At 33.7% G+C, this 20,356-nt stretch overlaps 1 protein-coding gene and 1 long non-coding RNA gene across 3 annotated transcripts in view; one reads left to right on the top strand and one right to left on the bottom strand.

The window, feature by feature from the left end:
• The first annotated feature begins 4,398 nt into the window (after positions 1-4,398).
• uif (sushi, von Willebrand factor type A, EGF and pentraxin domain-containing protein uif) overlaps positions 4,399-20,356 on the top strand; it is a 35,618-nt gene continuing 19,660 nt past the window's right edge. For both annotated transcript variants that reach the window (XM_069055029.1, XM_069055028.1), the window contains exons 1-3: positions 4,399-4,589; positions 12,727-12,798; positions 17,800-17,833. In XM_069055029.1, the coding sequence (XP_068911130.1) occupies positions 12,730-12,798; positions 17,800-17,833 (103 nt within the window). In that variant the 5' untranslated portion in view covers positions 4,399-4,589; positions 12,727-12,729. The remainder of the gene's footprint in view (positions 4,590-12,726; positions 12,799-17,799; positions 17,834-20,356) is intronic.
• LOC138136026 (uncharacterized) lies at positions 5,629-6,433 on the bottom strand. Its single transcript, XR_011161148.1, has 2 exons — positions 5,840-6,433; positions 5,629-5,787 (listed from the first exon to the last, which is right to left on the bottom strand). It is a non-coding gene; the product is annotated as an uncharacterized lncRNA (long non-coding RNA).

Below are 20,356 nucleotides of genomic sequence, written 5' to 3'. Positions count from 1 at the left end.
AATGTGCTATTTTATTAATAAATTCATTTATAGCCCGAAATTTTCTTTCGTAAATGTATGTATGTACTCGTATGTAAACTACGCACGATATAAATTAGAACACCGAAAAACAATTATTGAATTAACTTGGATTTAATTTAATTTGTAAACAAATGCAGAATTGGCTATAAAATCTATTTCATTACTTAAATTAAGTAAAAATTACTTGAAAGCTTTTTGTATAATTTGTTCATTATGCTGTATGTCTCTTTATCTGGTTAAACAATTTTTAGACGTTGTAATAATACAAAGTGTCTATAAAAGAACGTATGTATGTCAAGAGTCCTGTGGAATTGTGCGGCTCTATAATTTGATTGTGTCGAACTATGTCGGGTCATTGAAGCCGCCAAATCAGATGTCAACAATGAAATGTCAAATTATTCAATCTTAGCGTCAGTTGTGAGTTCGACGTTTTAGTCGTTTTGCTTGTGATTTTCTTCTATTCTAATTACTTTTCATCTTACAACAGTCTATTAAAAATCTGACATTAATGGACTTATATAACCTCTGCTTTTCTACCACAATATTCTACACAACGGTAATAATCAAATATATTCGATTTCCACGGGATTCTTGATATACGGTCTTTTAAAGATACTTTGTATAAAACTGCATGATTAAATTATTATTTAAGCATGTTTTGTTAATGAAATATTTGGAGACAAAGCTATACAAGACAACAGATAATAATAATAATACAATAATTCAAATAAATGTATCTGTAATTTTTCATTAAAGTCAAATGTGTATGGATCGAGCTTGATTTTGTTGAACTGACACAATGATCGTGTTGTCAAACATTCGTAAACAATCACAAGCCTTAAACAACTTTAATAACAAATTAATAATGATACGAGGGCAGTTCATCAATTATTGTGTCTAACAACTGAGAAATTTGATTTTATTTTTCAGGTATAATTGCCCTAGTGATTGAGAAATTCCCGATAATTTTGTGTTGGTGATGACAAGTGTCTGCTGTTGTAAAAATACCACTATATTACAGTATGTACAGTATGTATGAATTTCTCAATCACGAGGGTAGTTCAATATGATCGTTGCAACTTAAATTTAAGCCAAATTATAATGAAAATATCAATTCATATTTAATTAATATTGTTTTTTTCATATTTAATCAATATTCATATTTAATCAATATCAATTCATATTTAATTAATATTGTTTTCTTCAAATAGATGCTATAAAATCTTTGATTTAACTGACAACTGACAAGAATTGTCAAAAAATTATCGATAATTTGTTGCTGTGAAAAATTATCGCGTAATTCCAATTTGATTGGTCCAATTTTAAAAAATAGAACATTTTCATTGGCCAAATTTTTATGATGTGAATACTCAACATAATCTCCTGAAGGATTTATGCATTTAGCATATCGATACTCAAGAGCTTTAATACCCTTGGAAAAAAATCTTTGTCTTATTCCGCAAGCCCCTCCTTCATCGAAGCCATCATCTCTTCATCATCAGAAATCCTCGAAGTCGTTCTTTTAATTTTGGGAATAGGGAGTAGCCACTAGGGGCTAGATCAGGAGAATTGAGGGGCTGTTGGAAAATTTTAAAACCTGAATTATGAAATAACACCAACAAGAAGTAGTAGTCATTTAAAATCACAAAATACTGTTGCCATGATCTTGCTGGCTGAGGTGGTGACGCGAAATTTTTGAGAGGGCAGTGGGCCTTTGTGCCTCTATTCTATACTTTGGCGTTTTTACTCTAGATTACAGTAATGGACCCAAGCTTCATCTACTGTAAAAAAAAATGTTCAAAATTTTATCTCGGTCTCTATCATGGAGGTCTCTATTAATCAACGCCAAATTGGTCTTAGAGGTGACATGCCCGACGCGCCGTTAACATTTTTGGTACCCAACGTGAGATTTTTTTTGAGTCCCAATTCATCCTGCAAATTTTTTTCCACAGTATCTATGGAAAAGCCACAAGAATCTGACAGTAACCTTTCGATCAGTAAGAACCATATCATGGACTAAATCAATTTTTTCTTTCGTAACAACTGTTTTCGGCGCACCAGCACCTGGTGCGTGTTCACAAGACTCTCTCCCAATTTGAAATCTCGAGACCAGTTCTTAATAACTTGATACAAAGGCGTGGAGTCACCCAACACTCCCAACGTATCCTTATAAATATCTTGGGGAGATGGCCTTTTTACAGAGGTACTTTATCACAACTCTTGTTTCAATTGTATTCATTTTTTAAAAATCGCGAACGCCACGACGAAATTAACATACAGAAATACACAAATAAATGTAACTTGACATATATTACTGTTAATAAATCACAGTTCGGAAAAACACAACTTTTCATCTGTCAGTCAACGGCTTCTATGTTAGGGACAATAATTATTGATGAACTGCTCTCGTGCCACACTACTGTATATACGATCCTTAGATGGCGTTTTGAAAAGTTAGATTATTTTTTTCTTTTTTTACGCTGATGTCATAATATCGGGTGTTCATTTAAATTTAGTTAGAGTCGATTGTGATGGTGAACGCACTCGTCAGTCTGTAGAGTAAAAAAACAATCAACGCAAAAAGTGGTGCGTTCACGATCGACTCTTCAACGCCAACTTTGAGCATAAATTTAAATGAACTCCCGATATAAATAAGCCTTCATGTCCTTCCATCTAGAATATCGAAGAACCCTAAGACTTTCAGTCCTAAAAGTTTTTGTGATGTTTTTGGCAATGTTTTTTAACCTTCTGCTTTTTGTTCAGTAGTAAAGACTTTGAAATTTGTTGGCGGATATATCATATTATCCAAATGAAGCAAATGGTCTTCACCTTGCAACAAAACGACATTCTGAAGGTGAATATTATTCACAACTGACATTAGTGGGTCCTACTATTACTCTGTTGATGCCAAGAAACGACTTATTTGGTCACACATTCGATTCTTTAAAATATTTTTGGAACACAAAATGTAACATTCTTTGTAATAATAATTTATATACGATCAAACAAAAACTAACTCAACCTAAGTCGGCAAAGTTCTTTTATTAAAGGTTTAATTAAATGTAGAGTATATGTGTGTAATGAGGTTGATATAAATGTCATAATTAAAGGTATCATAACAACGTCTTCAACAATAATAATACTTTTATGCTGTACTTAAGAGACAGACCAGACAATGAGATAGGGAACGTTGCACATACTAAAAAAACTTCCGGTCCTCAACCGTAAAGACAACACATTCCTATTATAACTGAAAATAATATATAGTTACGTGATTAGCTGCGAATTGACAATGGATATTAAAAAAGTTGTCTAATAAATCTATTTATGATTCATGCATCTCTGCTGTCCCTCACCAAAAGAAAAACCAAAAATAAGTGTACTTTTACACCTGTAATGTTCATTTAATTACACCATTAACTTAATTTAATGTCTGTTAACAGTTTCACCTTTTTTGTCGATTTTCGATAACAACATGCAAAGGCTATTGAATTGACTGAGGGACAACCAGTTGTAACTTTTTTTAACTGTTAATTATTCGCAAATAATGTTGTTCTAGAATCTAGATATTCGAGATTTCGGAGATATGAGAAGCATGTCTTTTGTTGAGAGCTATTTTTCCCTCAAAATCAGTCCTCTACCTGCGTTGACTGAAATGCTCTTTTACCCCGACAAAAGCATCCAAATAAAAATATGGCAACGAAAGTCTTTTAATGAATTTCCTTGTCAATAATATAATTACGTTGCTTTTAGTGTTAATGTAAACGCATAAAATTTAGTTTAAAATAATTACAACGAAATAACGTTAACGGTACCCTGACTGCGGGTGCACTCCCGATTAACAGTATATAGGGCACTTTCTAATTCGATTTAAAATAGCTTAAGTACTTATCTAAGTGTAGCTGTATTTATAGTGGAAATGCTAGTTTTCAGCCGAATCATCGATTCTATTAGTGTTTTTTGAAAACTATTTGCGACCTTCTTACAGAAATCTGTTAATAAAATTAACAGGTTGCGTCTTCGTTCACCGAATTTTATATAAACAGCGTCGATTTGAAATTCAATTAAACTAAAAATACCTACACGTACCATTCCGCAACCGTAAAAATCTCTTTTGTGAGAAGAATTTTTTCCATTTACCTGGTTCCTTTTTTGTGTAGGATCTCGTAAAGCGACTCGGGACTCGGGTTCGGTGCGTCCGCTAGCGTTAAAGTCTCTGTGAGTTTTCTTTCAAAAGTGATCGATACATCGAAATTATTGTTCTGTGTAATTATCAATCGGTTTTACTTATTAAAATAGAGGTAAAATCAACACCATCGTCTCAGAAGGTGGACAAAACTTCTTTCTCCCCACTTACTTCACTTGATCGCCAAGAAAGCACCTGAGCCGTCAGTACTGTTGAGGTGCCGCGATCGTAGAACGGTTAGGACAAACGCGTGTGGTGTGGTGTGATATTTAATACATTTCTGACGTTATTTAGTGGAATTTTGGAATTTTGTCAACAACAGTGAACCAGATTCATGAGAGTGACCAAAAGGTTTATCCCAGCCATTACCAAATAATTTTAGGTAGGTTGTTAATGGTATTTTTTTCGACTGAAGCAAATTGCGGGGATATCCGTGTATTGTTGAGAAGAATCGGCGTTCTTCACGATGAATTCTTATGATGGCCGGATATTAAAACCACTGCTGCAGACCATCATAAGTGTCTACAATTCAGGTCAGGATGTTGGCTCTTGCACATTTCATACTCGCCGCATCGATTGCTGAAAATCTTCCGTAAAACTCGGAACTATGAAGATTTGTTTCATCACAAGAAGGATCGATGGAATGTTTACCACACCCCGGTGTTCGATGTCAGAAGTTTTTACGGTCGCTGGCGTGAGAGGAGATAAAAGACGAAACTTGTATATATGTATTTTCATCCAACTCGACTTGTTTCTATGTTAATTCAATTTGAATGTTTAAGAGTTTATATACTCGAACATCGCTAAATTAATTCTTTATTAAATTCGTTAAATTCCTCACTGGACGAATAATCCTCATTATAATACTCGAACAACTGACTAACCTCTTACGATTACGAAACTGGCATATAACTACTCAATGATGAGCGTACGACGTTCTCAAAACTTAAAAAAATATTCCCATGTGTCATATATACAGAGAGACATAAGAACGTATCCGGGTATATCGGAATTTACATTCCTTTTTTTAATGGCCCACTTTACCAGTCTTACATAAAATTATCTAAACCAAGATTACTTGAGTTATGAAGAACTTTCCTCCTCAATGGAATGAACCGACAAATTTTTAAGTGTTAATTGTTAAAACGAGTTACTGAAAATCGAGGTTACAGCTTAGGTATTGATAAAACAAACGATAATTTGCGCTCAAAGTTCAGCCGATGGCTACGTCAAGAGTAGGTAAGAGATTTTTTGCCTCCATTCTGTTATTTAGCAATTTGCCGTGAAATATCGAGGTTGTTTTTCTTAAATTCGACAACTAAAGAGTAACATTTTGTCAAAATCTTTTTTAACAATTTCTCCTCTAACATTTGAAACCCCGTGGACATCCACTGATTAACAATGTAACAGTAAAATGTCCGTTATCCATTTAAATTTTTATTTAATTGTTCTGAGGGACAAGTGACACAATACTTTTTGCACTTCCGGAACTAAAGTGTCTTTTTTAGTTCCTAGGGACATAAAGTGACATTTCAAATCCTTAGGGACACAAAGTAAAAAATTAAATTAATTTTTTTGGTCTGTAACCATAATTATCGTTCTTCAAAAAGTATATAAGGTTAGGAAACTTACTGATGTCCTTGTTCTGCTTGATATTAACCATTGCTCTCAACATTGTAGTACGACCAAAGTGTCGAAGCACAAAACTTTTTTGATTTTTCGTTAAAATAAACCAATAAAGCGTTTCCATTGAACCTTCCTTTATGCTGCTGTTCGTAAATTCTTCTGAATTTTTTGGGTATTAATTCTTCCGTAATCGCCTTATCTATATCAAAACTTGTAGATTCAATCATTTTCTTATCGATAAAACTCTGTAAAGTTACGATTCGTTTCAGCAATTAAAATGACACTAGATTGAAAAATTTTGTTGACACCGTTGCTATGACGTTACCTACCGCGTAATCCAAATAGCACCATGTTCATATAACAAATTCATCAAATGATTATTATTTAAATTTTTATTACTGAGAAGTGCAAAAAATAGTGTATGTACCTCAGGACTAAAGTGATATTTTATCCCTTACGTAATTATTGGCCCTCAGGCTCTACGAGCCCTCTGGCAATAAACTTCACTATTATTATATTCTACTTTATCTGTTAATTATTTTAATAAATTAATCACAGTTTTCAACAATCTCGGTGACATTACAACTTTTTTTCCTAAGAATGAGGTTTGTTTTTGGTAATCTCTTGTATGTAGATAAAAATGTTTCAAAAGAACTGCTCATAAAGATAAGGCACATTATGATAAATTATCTAAAGTTGTGGTATATAAATAGAATGCACTGGTACAGTGTTCATGTTTACTTACATAACGTACGATGTATTTCGTTGCAACATTTTTGTGATAAATTCGAGCAGAAATGGTAGATATTCTTGATGCAAACTAGTAGAGTACCAAGGCGTGAAATATGTGTATCACCGAGCATCGAAATAAAATTAATTACTGGTGAGAAGTCACGAGCGAGCTCCAACGGTATGTGTTTCCATCTCCATATTTAAAACCGGAAGAATAAATTTAACCGTCTTGGTTATTAAGTACCGAAGTACAATTAAAGTATTTCCGTCATGTTTATACAATTTCTGCATAACAACGTCGTAACGGTGTTATTTTTCATAAGGCTCGGTGACTTCGATGCTCGATCAAGCGACCAACCATCAACACGACCGCATAGCCAACCCTAACGCAATAATCGCAACTGGGGCATATTAGTGTTATTAAAATGCCTAAAACACGAGCCTTAATGAAGGAATGGTTAGAAGCAACCGTTGCTTGTGCTACAATTCGCAATGGTTAACACGAATTTGCGCTCAACTATTTAATGGAGATACTAACAATGCAATCGGAGAGTTGTGCAAATGGGAAACGGGAGTAATCATCGTGTGACGATTATAAATAATTGAAGCAATACGGGATTCTTCGTTTCCCATTATTCGTACCAATGTCGGTAGGTACGTTTTGACGTTTTAAAATCAAACAGTTGTTGTTCAAGTTTAAGGTTGTCCAATTACAACCAGACGGATCAAGAATCATATGCTTGATGACGTAAATTTTGATTAAATCATAACTTTTTATATAATCTGAGCTGTCTTGTAGAATTGATAACTCTAACATGAGTCGTTTACGCAAGGCGAATGATGTGGCTCCGGAAAAATTTTTCTGTTCCTTTCACTTTGTTCGGAATGAAATAACACAGAAATGAGTAATTTTACGTTTTCTTATCGATTAATTTTCTCAATCAATGATTTGTTTATTCATCATCGAATGTGAGTCAATGTAAATTAAATTTGTCTTCACTGCAAACTCTTCCCACCGATCATTTTTATACAGTGTGTTCCAAAACTATGGCCAAAAAATGTTACAGAGAAATTTCCCATATCAATATGAACGCGATATCATAATCCAAGGTTTTTTATGTGTCTGTATGGTTCAACAGAGGTTTAAATTACTAAAGACGTGGCAACATTCCACAGAATATGTTCTGAATATGATAGTAATAAGCACAAGTAGGTAATCATAGCAACCATTCTATTATGGTGTTGTTGCCAAATGTACGTAGATTAAAAAAAAAAACAAAACAAAACGAGTAAAAGAAGGAAAACTGTTTTTTTTTAATGAGACATGCCAGTTATGTCCATATGCCCATCTTAAAATACATAATATGAATACACATACACACACAGAGTGTTTAGATACATGATCTCTTTGTTCCAACCTCTGCAATTCTTTATCTTCTCGGGACGTACAAAAACAATTTTTTTAATGATTTTCTATTCAGTGTAGGTACTTAGTATATTTTATCATGTTCTGCAAAGTTTTGGGGGTAGTTTTGAAACACCCTGTATACAGAAAAAAAATCTTGAAGATGTAACAATTGAAAAGGAAATAACGCAGAACTTTCACAATTACTGAATACAAAAAAAGAATTCAGATAATCGATTGTTCCGATATCAATAATTAACAATTATTGGATAACCATTCGATTAAAACGACAATTTTACTTTTCAGTTGAATGCGCTAAAATGAAATTTCAGTTTAGTAACGTTCATAAAATGTATTTTCAAAAATTGAAAATGAGCTTATCAATGTGCAATATCATCCTGATTTGGTCACAGATGACAAATTCCCTTCATTTAATGGTTTAAAAAAATAACTTTAGAATGTTTTGGTATCAGCGAGAACGTACATTTTTAAAAGACAAAATTATTCCCAAATTAATTAAACCATTCAATTATGTTATCTTACATAACATGTTCCTGTTATAGAATATTGCACTTCCGGTTTGGGAACTAAATTGTTTTTCGCGCGTGATAACATCTAAAGCATAATGAACCGGTTAAATTTTCACAACAAATATTTGAAAAGTGGCCAAGAATAATATTTACTCAACAGGTTATTAAATGATGACCTGTTTCAAGAAATATTTATTTAGTTAACCTGGTAGTTGGGCGACGTTTTTCTACGTATCGCACTGACACACAGAAAAGTTTAAAATTTCAGGAAGTAAAACGATCCAAAGTTTACTCTTCCAATGAAATTATGATTGTCTAATTTTTTCTGTTCTTCCTGTGTTGTTACAATACCCCTTCTTTTCTGAATCTGTCTGGGAGAAAGCTTTGTGTGCTGCAACGCAATCGCAGCTCGCCAAATAGTAATTTGCAGGTATGAAACTGCCAATAAGTGTTACAAAGCATGGAAGACTGTATCCAAAATAATGTCACAAAAATTGCATTTTTAACGAAAGTAAAATCTTCGTGACAATCTGTGCGACAGATCGAAGGTGCTCCGCGACAAGTGAAAACATCACTCTTTATCTTTACAAACCTTTGTAATCTACTTTTTCTCACATTATGGTTTTAAAGAATGGTTAATTGTTCGATGGTTTCTCAAGTTGTGACCACCTTTGCTTATGTAAGCTTATCCCGGTTCCCATCTAGGATTTCGGTCTCATAACTTGGCAATATTATGTATAACAGTTGAGGACGAACTCATTCGCTGCATTATGTAAACTTTGTATAATTCTCACTGTTTATGTAGAAAGTTCTCAACTCCTCCCAGAAAATCTGACCGAAGGAGTTCACCAGGGCAGTGCCAAGTTTAACAGATACTTTCACTATTGTCTTCATTTTTGCTTAATAAAACTTTGGGCATTGTTTACTGCCCATCGTCGATTTTTGTCTTGGTCAGTACAGTCGTTCCGCTTCAGTTCGATCCGGTTCTGCATGCGTTCGCCGACTCTTTTATAAAACGCAATCCTTCATACTTGACTACTAGACTATGACAATTTCGAACGGGAGAGTAAACTGATCCTTCATCAAATCTCCGGATCAACATCACTTCGAATAAGTTTTAGAAACTTATTCGAAAAAATGTAAAAGTATCGACCGGATTTCTAAAGAAACGTCCCATAATGTCCTACCAGCGAAGATGCCATATCCGAACCGAACTGCAACAGATCCGGCTCGTGGAGAGCAATCATCTGACCCACTGACATGTTGGATGAGTCGGCGCTGCTCTCAACTTATCAGTCAAAATTATTCGTTCACGACGCTTTGGGCCGATCGAATCGCAATTTCCGTACAAAAAAAAATATACAGATTTCACTCCCATTATTCGCGTTTGCACGATTAGTACATTGTGGATTGACAAAATTAATCAGTTTAGAAATCTGCAAGCTGATTTCTAATGGAAACCACCCTTTAATGTGAAGTTTGGTCACGTTTTTGACAATCTACGCTTTCGATTTCAGCGGAAGTGACATCATTTTTATACAGACCAATACATGGTGTTTAATTAGCAACAGATGTCAGCTCATCGGTTTTATTATTATTCTTCAGAAGTCTAATTGGCAAAAGTAAACCAAAGGAAGCATTTCTACTTAGGTGATTAAAGTAAAATAGAACAAAAAGGAAAAACCGATTGAAAGTAATAAACTATTTTTAGTTTAGTGTTCTGTTGTATTTTCTATTTTCTAAGTAGGGGCTTCATTACTTATATCATACGTTCAAATGAAAACCTGGGCTGAGTAGGCGTTGAAAACAGTAAACCATTTGGAACAGCGTAAATTTTGAATTTCCCGCCGTTTGACACGAAAGACATTTGTGCTTCGAGAATAGGAATCGTTTGTTATCCTATTTTTAATGTAAAACATTGCAAAGAAAGTAAAAAAACAGAAAGATTTTTTGTTTATAAATTTCAGGTTAGCTGTCAACATGCTCTAATTATATCTGTCAATTTACACTTTAAAAAAGCAAAATAATTGATGATTTCCAACGCCTTTCTAGCCCAAGATTTCATTTGAACACCCGATATAGGGTGTTCATTTAAATTTATCCCCCAAAGTAGGCGTTGAAGAGTCGATTGTGAACGTACCACGGATTACAGATCACGGATCAGTTATTTAAATCTAACCTCAGTTTTTGTGTTGTTTGTGTTTTTAGTTTTTACTCTGCAGGCTGACGAGTATTATAATTTATAACAGCAGGTGGTACTGATTTCGCCAAACCGTTAATAACAAGAGATCTACAATATTTCCAATCAATTCCCAATATATTTTTACATAAACCTAGGATAAATACGAGTAATACGACCTACACTGTTAGTACCTAATACATGTTACTGTACTGTCGTGAAACTCTTACACAAATATTTTCAAAGACAACTAACCATAATAGACAACGTTTACGTACCGATACTTTTTCTTTTTTCTTTCCCTTCTTTTTCGTTTCAACACTTAAAATGACACTAGAGTGAGAAATTTTGTTGACACCGTTGCTATGACGTTACCTACCGCGTAATCCAAATAGCACCGTGTTCATATAACAAACTCATGAAACTGATTAAGATTATTGTTTAAATTTATATTATTAATTTGATTTGTTAATTCATCATCGAGTGGGAGTCAATGCAAATTAAATGTATCTTCACTACAAACTCTTATTGAGTTTTATTTATTTTTATTTACCCAGTCCTCTAGCTAAATCATGTCAGTCAAATTTAACATTGGCTTGTTTGCAAGAAAATGCTTGTGTTTTGTTGTAAAACAGCATTTAATATAGCGAGTGGTTTGTGTACCGGTTTTTTACATCCATTGATACAAATCAATCACAATGTATAGTTTTTAATTAATAAAATTGGGGCCCATGATTACCAAATTAAGCTTAAAATTCTCCAATTAATTTTTCTTTATCAATTTAAAAGCGGGCTACGTAATAATTCTACCCCTAATTGATCTTCTAATTGGCCATTAACATATTAGTTGGTTTCCTTTATGGATATTACGAAATGAAAAAATGTCAGCTCTAATAAGTGCATCCGGTCACTCTAGAAAAATATTTGTATCTGTAAACAAATCTGTTTAACAATTCTCTTTGTTGTAATGTCTTAGGGCCTCGTTTAATACTTAGGTACTCCTCTTCCGTACTCATTTTTCATTTGTCAACTAACTGTAGACACAGTAATCATCATCAGTCATTTTATCTTGGCGTTCATTTCTATTCCTTCAACATCAATTTGTAGTGCAAATAGTGGATATATCATAGATAAAGTTGGTGAACCGATCATAATTCTTATCGTTATCTTGATTATTGTTCTTAGTTATCCCTTTTGCCTCGACATCATTAATAAACGAATATTAATTTACCTTCGTCTGCAAGAGTAATTGCATAGTATTTCATTATCCTCATCTGAAAAAAACGTATTCGTGTCCGAAGGTAAACGAATTCAAGTGGAAAACCTCTATTAATTTTTTTGAAACTTGTTATGAATAAGTTAAAAAAGTCTTTATCCACAGAGTTTACGTAAGTAATGACAAATGCAGCCTATGCATTGGTACAGCTTTCAAGGATTCTTGAATAATAGTGGAATTAATACCTAATTGCATCCTACACGATCCTTTTAGACACTTCGATTATTAATAAGTAATTAAATGATTTCGATGCAGATTTGCAACTTCCTTTGCATAGTGTTGAAACCTACCTACCATAATTAAGTCCGATTAATATTTCAAAAAATGAATTATCTTAGATGAACCAAAGACGATTTTCCATGTGGGTGTGTTGGATGGTCTCATGTATTATTAACAGTTTCGTATGGTCCGTGGTATGCACGTGCAAGTACGCCAACGATGCCGAAGGCTTGCCATTGCCAATCCGCGTTGCAGATAGTGGTTGATCAAGTCAAGGAGATAAGTGGGTCAATGGTTGTGTAAGAATTTTGTTGACTACACAAGCATTGTTGCCATAATTTGTAATTTGCCTTTTCTCAAATGGGACAGACTGATAGACAATTACAATTTTCTTAATTCCGTTGTATTGTCGACCTCATGTTGCGTTTTCCTTGACATTATACGTCAAAATGCTGTCGCTGAATTCGATAATAGTAATATTGTACGCAAGGCTGGGTTTTACTTATTATTTTATTGTGTTTTCTTGGCGGTAATTGTGTTTTGTTGTTGCAGGGAATGCTGATTCGGATACAGGCGACCATCGCGGTCGCCGCTCTGGCCATTTTTAGGATAAGTTTAGCACAGGTATGTACGAGTATGTTTTATACACACTCATTCATTCATCATTTTTATTTTTCATTAAATGAAAGAACTTCCGCCAGTAGTATCAGCCGCGATTGTTCGCTCTCGTGATGTTGATTGTACAAATAAAGAAATGAAAGGAAGAAAAGATCAAAATGGATGAATTGAAAAGGGGTCAAGTAATGATTTTTGTTAAATAAGAGAGCACTGATGAAACGTTACAGAAAGTTGAACAAATTCTCATACAGTCGTTGTTTTGCTATGAACTCTGAACTTTAACGAAGCGTTTCGCATCAGTTTCTGACGAGGCAGCGAAAATAAGAAATAAACCATCCAATAATCTTCTCCTCGTCTCAAGCATCACAATTTCAGTAGTCGAACCTAGTTATCTGAAATATGCTCAAAAAATTAATACTTTTCAAAATTAATTGTTACTAAATACAGGGTGTTTTCGAAGTTGAGGCGTTCCTTGTAACACGAGGTACAGTGGCGAGCACGGAATTTCGCACACAGTGGACATTTCACTGGCATAATTTTATTAAAATGAGATACTGGCGGCAGTTTCGTGACAGTTTAGGTGAAACATCAGTCATGATCACATATATCATGATTGATTATAATGACAATAAAGCTTAGAGTAAATAGTTTTTTTTAATGACATACAAATTGGTGTGCGAAATTCCGTGCTCCCCACTGTACTATACATTATTCTTAAGAATTTTAGGCTAAATCTTCTTAGTAAAATGTTTGTATTAACGGAGATAATTGATTGTGCATTTTTTATTGTTTTCTAAAATTTTGAGTCCGATCCTGTCTATTTCTCCGCTGTACTAGATTAATAACTGACGTGGCCCAGGATGGTGTCTTTTTGGAAATCGCCCTGTGTACTCTCTGGACGCCGCAGCTGCATTCTGATAGCGTGATAACATTGCCCATACATTAGCAATATATCTGTGAGCTCATTATTTTCGTAATGATAAAGCCATTCCGACTTATTAGATGACAACTCTAACAGTATTTTTTGTAATTTGCCTCCATTTTGATTCTCTAATAGACATATTAACGAACGCGACGTCATCATCTGGGATGTCCTTATAGCCATTATTTCACGGAACATTTTACGAACATTTTTAGGTTGGCAAAAGCTTGATCCGTCATGCGTGTCAGTTTAAATTACAAAATGTGCAAAGAATTAGTTATCAGGATTTATCGGGCAACAAATTCGCGACCGTATTTTTGGCAATTTCACGTATTTCATCGGGCGTACTATGGCGGCCACAAAATTTTGGCCGTCACTTTCTTGACATTCAAGAAAAGTGTAAATAAACCTTTAGGAATCGTAACCCTACTTTCGATTCTTGTCATTTTGACAATCAATTTAAACTGTTTGAAGCTCAGATATTCCAAAAATCCGACCTGAATGAACAAAATTAGAGCAATCGTACATAGATAACCTGAGGTAAACGTTCTGTGTAGTAGAAATAACAAAATAATTTTGAGTTTTGAAATTTACCACCCACAAAATAACATTCATAATCAAGACGGTAATCATGATGACAATAAAGTACGGATTACATTTTTTTTTTTTTTTGAATTGACAGACAATGACGGCCAAAATTTTTTGGCCGGCATAGTACATGAAAGATTATCTTCCATATTCGTGTTTTGTGACAGAATTTGGATAAAACAAAAGGCGACTTTGAAGACTTGATCAAATTTTCACTTTTAAAATTAAGACATTACCAACCGCCACAAAAATCCCTAAATCGAGGAAAGTAAACATTTTTGTTTAAAAACGTCTTAAAATGGGTAAATTACAAAAAATAGTATAAAAAACTCGTTTCATAAGACCTTGAAGCACTTATTCTTTAAAATAACTCGTGGCTAGGCCACTCGTTTTTTAATCTTGAATTCGTGCTTCAAGACTGGTCTTATGAAACTTGTCTTTTATTATACTATTTGATTAGTCCATGCTCTCTGTGTTTTCTACTTTGCCATCTAAAAAAATTCAAAAACTAAACAGTATTACTGACTTTCATGGAATAAAATTGTAAGTCAAAGTTGAACCGATACAATATTATTACATAATACAGGGTATCTATAAAAGATTGTCTGGCCCAGCTTGCTATGAAAACTTGTTAAATTTTCAAGGTGCCGCTTTAGGTAGGTATATGTAGAATAAATTCCGCAAATTCTGAATGTCACATTTTCAGGTTAGGTTATTGGCTAAATCCCACCCGCACAAATTTTACCAGTCTGTTTAGCTCTAAAATCGGACGTAATTACAATTTGTATTAAAAAATACAGATTTTTAGTGTTTATTAACTGTGATTATGATTAATTCCCAGGTACATCAAACGTGCGTGTTCAGCCAATCAGAGCGCTTGCTTTTATCCAGTCAAAAATGTTTATCGCGGTAAAAACGTCCTACTACTCTGTCATCTGTCAAAAGTGATTAAAATTGCATGCTACTCCTGTCAGATTCTCGAATTGTTTTTAATAATTGTGTTTTCAATAACTGTATTATAAATAAATAATACCTAACGTTAAAGTTTGTACATATTCAGGAATTCATCTTGCCAAAAATAACACGACCTAATTTTTTATAGGTATCTGAGAAATTTCCCAATTTTCACTGAAACAATTTCGCTCTAGACAATTTTACTCGTTGATATTTGGGCATTTTTATTCAAAGGTTAAACCCTCGAGCTAAAGCTCTCGGGCCTAACCAGAATAAAAATTAGGTCTTGTTATTTTACCTTCGATAAAACGAATATAAGGAATGAAAACTGGATTGAAAAGGGCGAATAATAAAACGCCATTAATGTCAGAAGTCACAGTTAATAATAAATGAAAATTGGGAATCTGTTTCAAAAAGGCGGCACAATATTTTTTCCAAAGCTGGCTTGATCCGACAATCATTTATAGATACCCTGTATTAGTCTGGTCGGTTTTCTGTAAATTTGTAATTGCAATTGCAATGTTACCAGTTGGAAATAAAGCTCAGCGAAGAAATCCTTTTTACTTTTAATTAATTACGTACTAGAACTGAAATATTCCATAATAATACAATACCATCATCTCAGAGGATTTAGTTACGTCATTTTATAGCTATTAAAATAGACAACTATTCAGCTTGTTTCTTGCGTTATTATAACTTTTCCATTTTGTTCATTGTCAATTTTTATCTGCTTCAAGCTTGAGCAGACAAAACATAGTAATCAAAATAATTAATGTTTAAGTATTTTACCTTACTGTTGAACATCAAATAGGTTTGTTTGATGTCACTGGTGTATGATTTTGATCAAATGCTATTCAATATAATCAACCACCTGGGAGTAATACTTGTGGAGAAAAGCTTTCAGACTGAGTGAACAGAGAACCCATTTACTGTAATATATTCCTGAATAAAAACAACTATTTAGGTACCAGTTTTATACTATTCGAATACGATTATGTGGGCATCATATCGCCTTTGACTCTACAACAAGGAAAAAGGAGATTTATAGGCGCTACACAGGGTGTTTTTGAAACACAAGTACAAAAAAAAGGATGGAAATCGTTCACGATGACTAGAAGTGATAGGTAAATCAAAATTTTGTTTTAATATGTGTTCATTTTCGAAAAATTGACTGAAAATTACGCTACTAAGTTAAAGACGATTAAAAAAATTTAAAGATAGGTAATTTTGAGCTTAATTGTCCTTTTATGATTATTAGAGTCCACAAAAAGAATTAATTACACCTATTTTTTTGCCAGTGGTCTGAAACGTGGGTGTAACGGGTGTTTTTTTTTTATTTGGCGTCGCTGGAGTTGAAGAGTCGATTGTGAATGCACCACTGGATTACAACTCTGATCAGTTTAAATCTAACCTCACTTTTTGCGTGTTTTTAATATGCAGTTTGAAAAATCAGCCTTTTTTAAGACGAGTGGTTCATGAGCTGTTTAAATCTAACCTCACTTTTTGTGTTGTTTATGTTTTTAATCTGCAGTTTGAAAAATCAGTGTTTTTAAGACGAGTGGTTCATACACAATCGACTCTTCAACGCCAACTTCGACGCCAAATTTAAAAAAACAACATTTATAAGAATTAATTGCCCCTTGTCAATGTTGTTGATTAAAAAAAACTGCTCTTTTTTGGATACCTAAACAGCTCACAATATTTTGTAAATGCATTTCAATAACACCCGGTATAATATTATTCTACGAGGAATGGTATACATTGAAATACCGTCGAATTCTTCTATTCAATAATTCTCACAGTATCGAATTTTCAGAATAGTTCGACGAATTCTTTCGCATGTTCCATGACTTTCATGTAGCAAATGACCTGAAAATTTAAGAATCTCTTTAATTATAAAATGTACTACAAAAATTAATTGACCATAGAAGTATGTGTAAAGAAATGTTTTCATTGGATTAATATTTTCTAAACAACTGTTACACGCAACAATTCTAAAGAATGCTGCGAAAGAAAGGTAACTTAGCTGAGGATATTACAGCTACATTTTCCTCTACTAGTAGATGCAAAACTGTCTTCTATTTATAGCCGCAAAATATTAACATAATTAACTCAGTAATAATTTGAATTAAAAGACTTGCAAAAAATGAATTAGAATTTTTTGAAACGTCAATCTTTTCATGTTATTTATATTTAAATTAACGTGTGAGAGTCAACGCATGAAGCACTTCTTCACCATTAGGCAATATTCAAAGTAGGCAACAATTCTTTTGATTTATCTTTAGGTCTCGATCTTGAGACTCCTATTTACTTAAAAATGTTCTTATTGGTCCATTAACATGTGCCAGCTGTCGGTTGACATTGCAAAAACCTCATTCACAACACTGGAAGCATTTTTTTTTAGTTTTCGTGAAACCGGTCAAATGATAAAATACTTGCTGAAAATTAATGAATTTCAAGGCAGTCGTGTTGGTTTAAATGATAATTACATTGAATAATTAAATCTATACAAATTCGTAACTAATGTGGTAATTTTGTTTCAGAATTCGACTAGCAGCTTGTTCACATGTCCCAACGGTAAGTTCACAGTGTCACATATTTGCTTTAGACAGTTGTAATTGTCATTATGATGCCATTATGAAACCTTCAAATGACTCGAGTCATACTGCGAGCTATTTTAATAATAACTCGATTAACTACGTGGATAACCGTACTGATTAACGGTAATACTGAAGAAGGCTACCGCTGTGAACGGTTTGGCTGAATCATTCCTTCATTAACGAAGGCAAATAATTTTGCCTTTGATCCATCGAAAGTAACTAGGTTATTAAAAATCGAATAGACGGACGCATAATTAATTAGCTCAGTAAACACAATAAATAATATTTCTTAAATTTATTGACCGCACTCTCTACTGTTATACTGAGTAAGGAAGAAAATATCTGGGAGTGTTCGTGACTCATTTTACGGAACACAGTTATACAGGGTGATCCATCGCCCCACTAATTCGCAGTCATGATTGTTTAGCTTACATAACTAATAAGCTGGTATGTTACCTTAATTATTCCTACTAGTTACCTTCAAATTAATAATCAAACATCTAAGCAAGAATAGATATGTAAATTTTTTGCATTGCAAGCCTACACTTTGTGCAAGTACATTAAAAAATGTCAGGGACGCTGGGACGGGTCATACCCATAAGATACCAACAATAAGTGAAATATTTCATTCAACCGTTCCGACGCTAAGCTTGTTACACCTTGCAGAAAATTTCATTATGTATGAATAATTTATAGTTTCCAAAGAAACTAGGAAATGAGTATCTGCAACCAGTGCGAATTTGTAACCTTAGAAATACAGTTTCGATACAACTGTTTTTTGAACAGCAACCTGTTACAGTTACTGCTAAAGTAATTTGAACTTATTAATATCCTGATGGTTTTTTATAATCAAGATTAACGAAGCGTTTTATTTATTATTTCGCAACCGATGATGGAAGTAGTGGCGTGTGAATCTTGTTTTTAATTGATCATTTTGCCTCAGAATCAATTTTCTCTCCCATAACCGATCAATCATCACAGTGATTATCAGCGAATCCGGTGACGAAGTGAGAATATTAGTCGACCGAGAAAGTGCACCTTTTCAGCAAAAATGAGTATCAGTGTGTCAGTTAAAACGAACAAAGACGATTCTAGTAAATAAATTTGAAGAACTTTCTTACAACACACAGCAATTAAACGTCCAGTGTTTAGTTTTGCCTGAGGGAATCATACAAAAGCCACACCTCAATTGATAAGCTCTACACGAGTAATTTTTTAGAAGAATTTGACAGATCCTGCATGATAAAAATAACGTCAAAGGTTCGATTCACGATGAATGTGGATCAGGGGTGGCTACTACATCTGGTAACATTGTTGGTAGTAACTACAGAACAAATAAAATTCCTTTAGAAATTGATAGCTTTCGTGTTAGGTTAGGTTGATTTCAATTAAGGTTAAATTATGTGACGGAAATCGCTGCCAACTTGAACGTATTTCGAGCTGAATCATAATAATTGAATAATATTCCGTTAAAAACAGGATTTTTTAATGAAATTAAATTAGACAACATTGTTCAAATTTGAATGTCGGAACAGTCATCTCATATTTGACATGAAAAAACATGAAATTATTGAAATTGAGTCACTTTATCCAACATGATAAAAATAAATCACAGCCACCCCTTATCTTGAATCTTGAATAGACAATGGTTTATTTTGTTTTACGTATTCTGCTTATTTTAGTGGTTGAATTTGTTAGAGGTATTTTTGAACGGAACTGAAAGTGTAAAAAATCTCTTTATCCAAGTCCAGATCTTTTGATTTTTTGTAGAGTAAGGACCGGTCCCTTGTAAGGAGTTCTGTAAAAACTGAAAAGGACAGCAACTAGTGTCCTTTTATTCTTTTGTAACCTGCATTTTTGTGTCTGTTGGGGATCAGTTAATCCTTGAACTCCCACTTCAAATGTTTTATCCGTGAGTCACTTCTTCGAGTAGTCGACCGACGAATTTATGAGTTTTTTAATACCAGAAAACCAAAAAGTTGTTGGCGCTCTCCGTGTGGGTAAGGAATTTTCACAAATCAAGGTAATCTCTAACATATTGAAATTGTTTACCTCTTAAAGTCTCCGTTGTTGTCTGAATAATTTCGTGATAAAATGCAAAGAAGGAATTCGCGGTGTGAAAGTAAATGTGGTTAGCTGACCTTTTGGATCAGTACAAGAAAGGCTCATGTTACCAGAATAAAAACACAACGTACTGGGAAGCAATTATTGAAGATTTTTGACAATGCGGGTGAGAGGCGGGGCGTAATTATGGGGAAATTAATTTTTGCATATTTAAACCTTGACTTTCGGCTTGGGGCCGCCACACGCTTGGATGAAGATGGGTCTTGTAACACTGATACAGTAACGCCTCATTCAAGGCCAACGTTCTTGAATTTCTATCCTGATTGAAAAAATGTGTAACACCACACTGGGGAGGTACCTGACAGCAAGCAACCCAAAAACTTTCCAGACAAATAAATTCATTAAATAGCTTTTATACCTGCTAGGTAGGAACAAT

This window comes from Tenebrio molitor, chromosome 7, assembly GCF_963966145.1.
Source record: "Tenebrio molitor chromosome 7, icTenMoli1.1, whole genome shotgun sequence".
NCBI lineage: Eukaryota > Metazoa > Arthropoda > Insecta > Coleoptera > Tenebrionidae > Tenebrio > Tenebrio molitor.
Note: the sequence above shows the minus strand (reverse complement) of the source record. Positions and strands in the feature narration are given on the sequence as shown.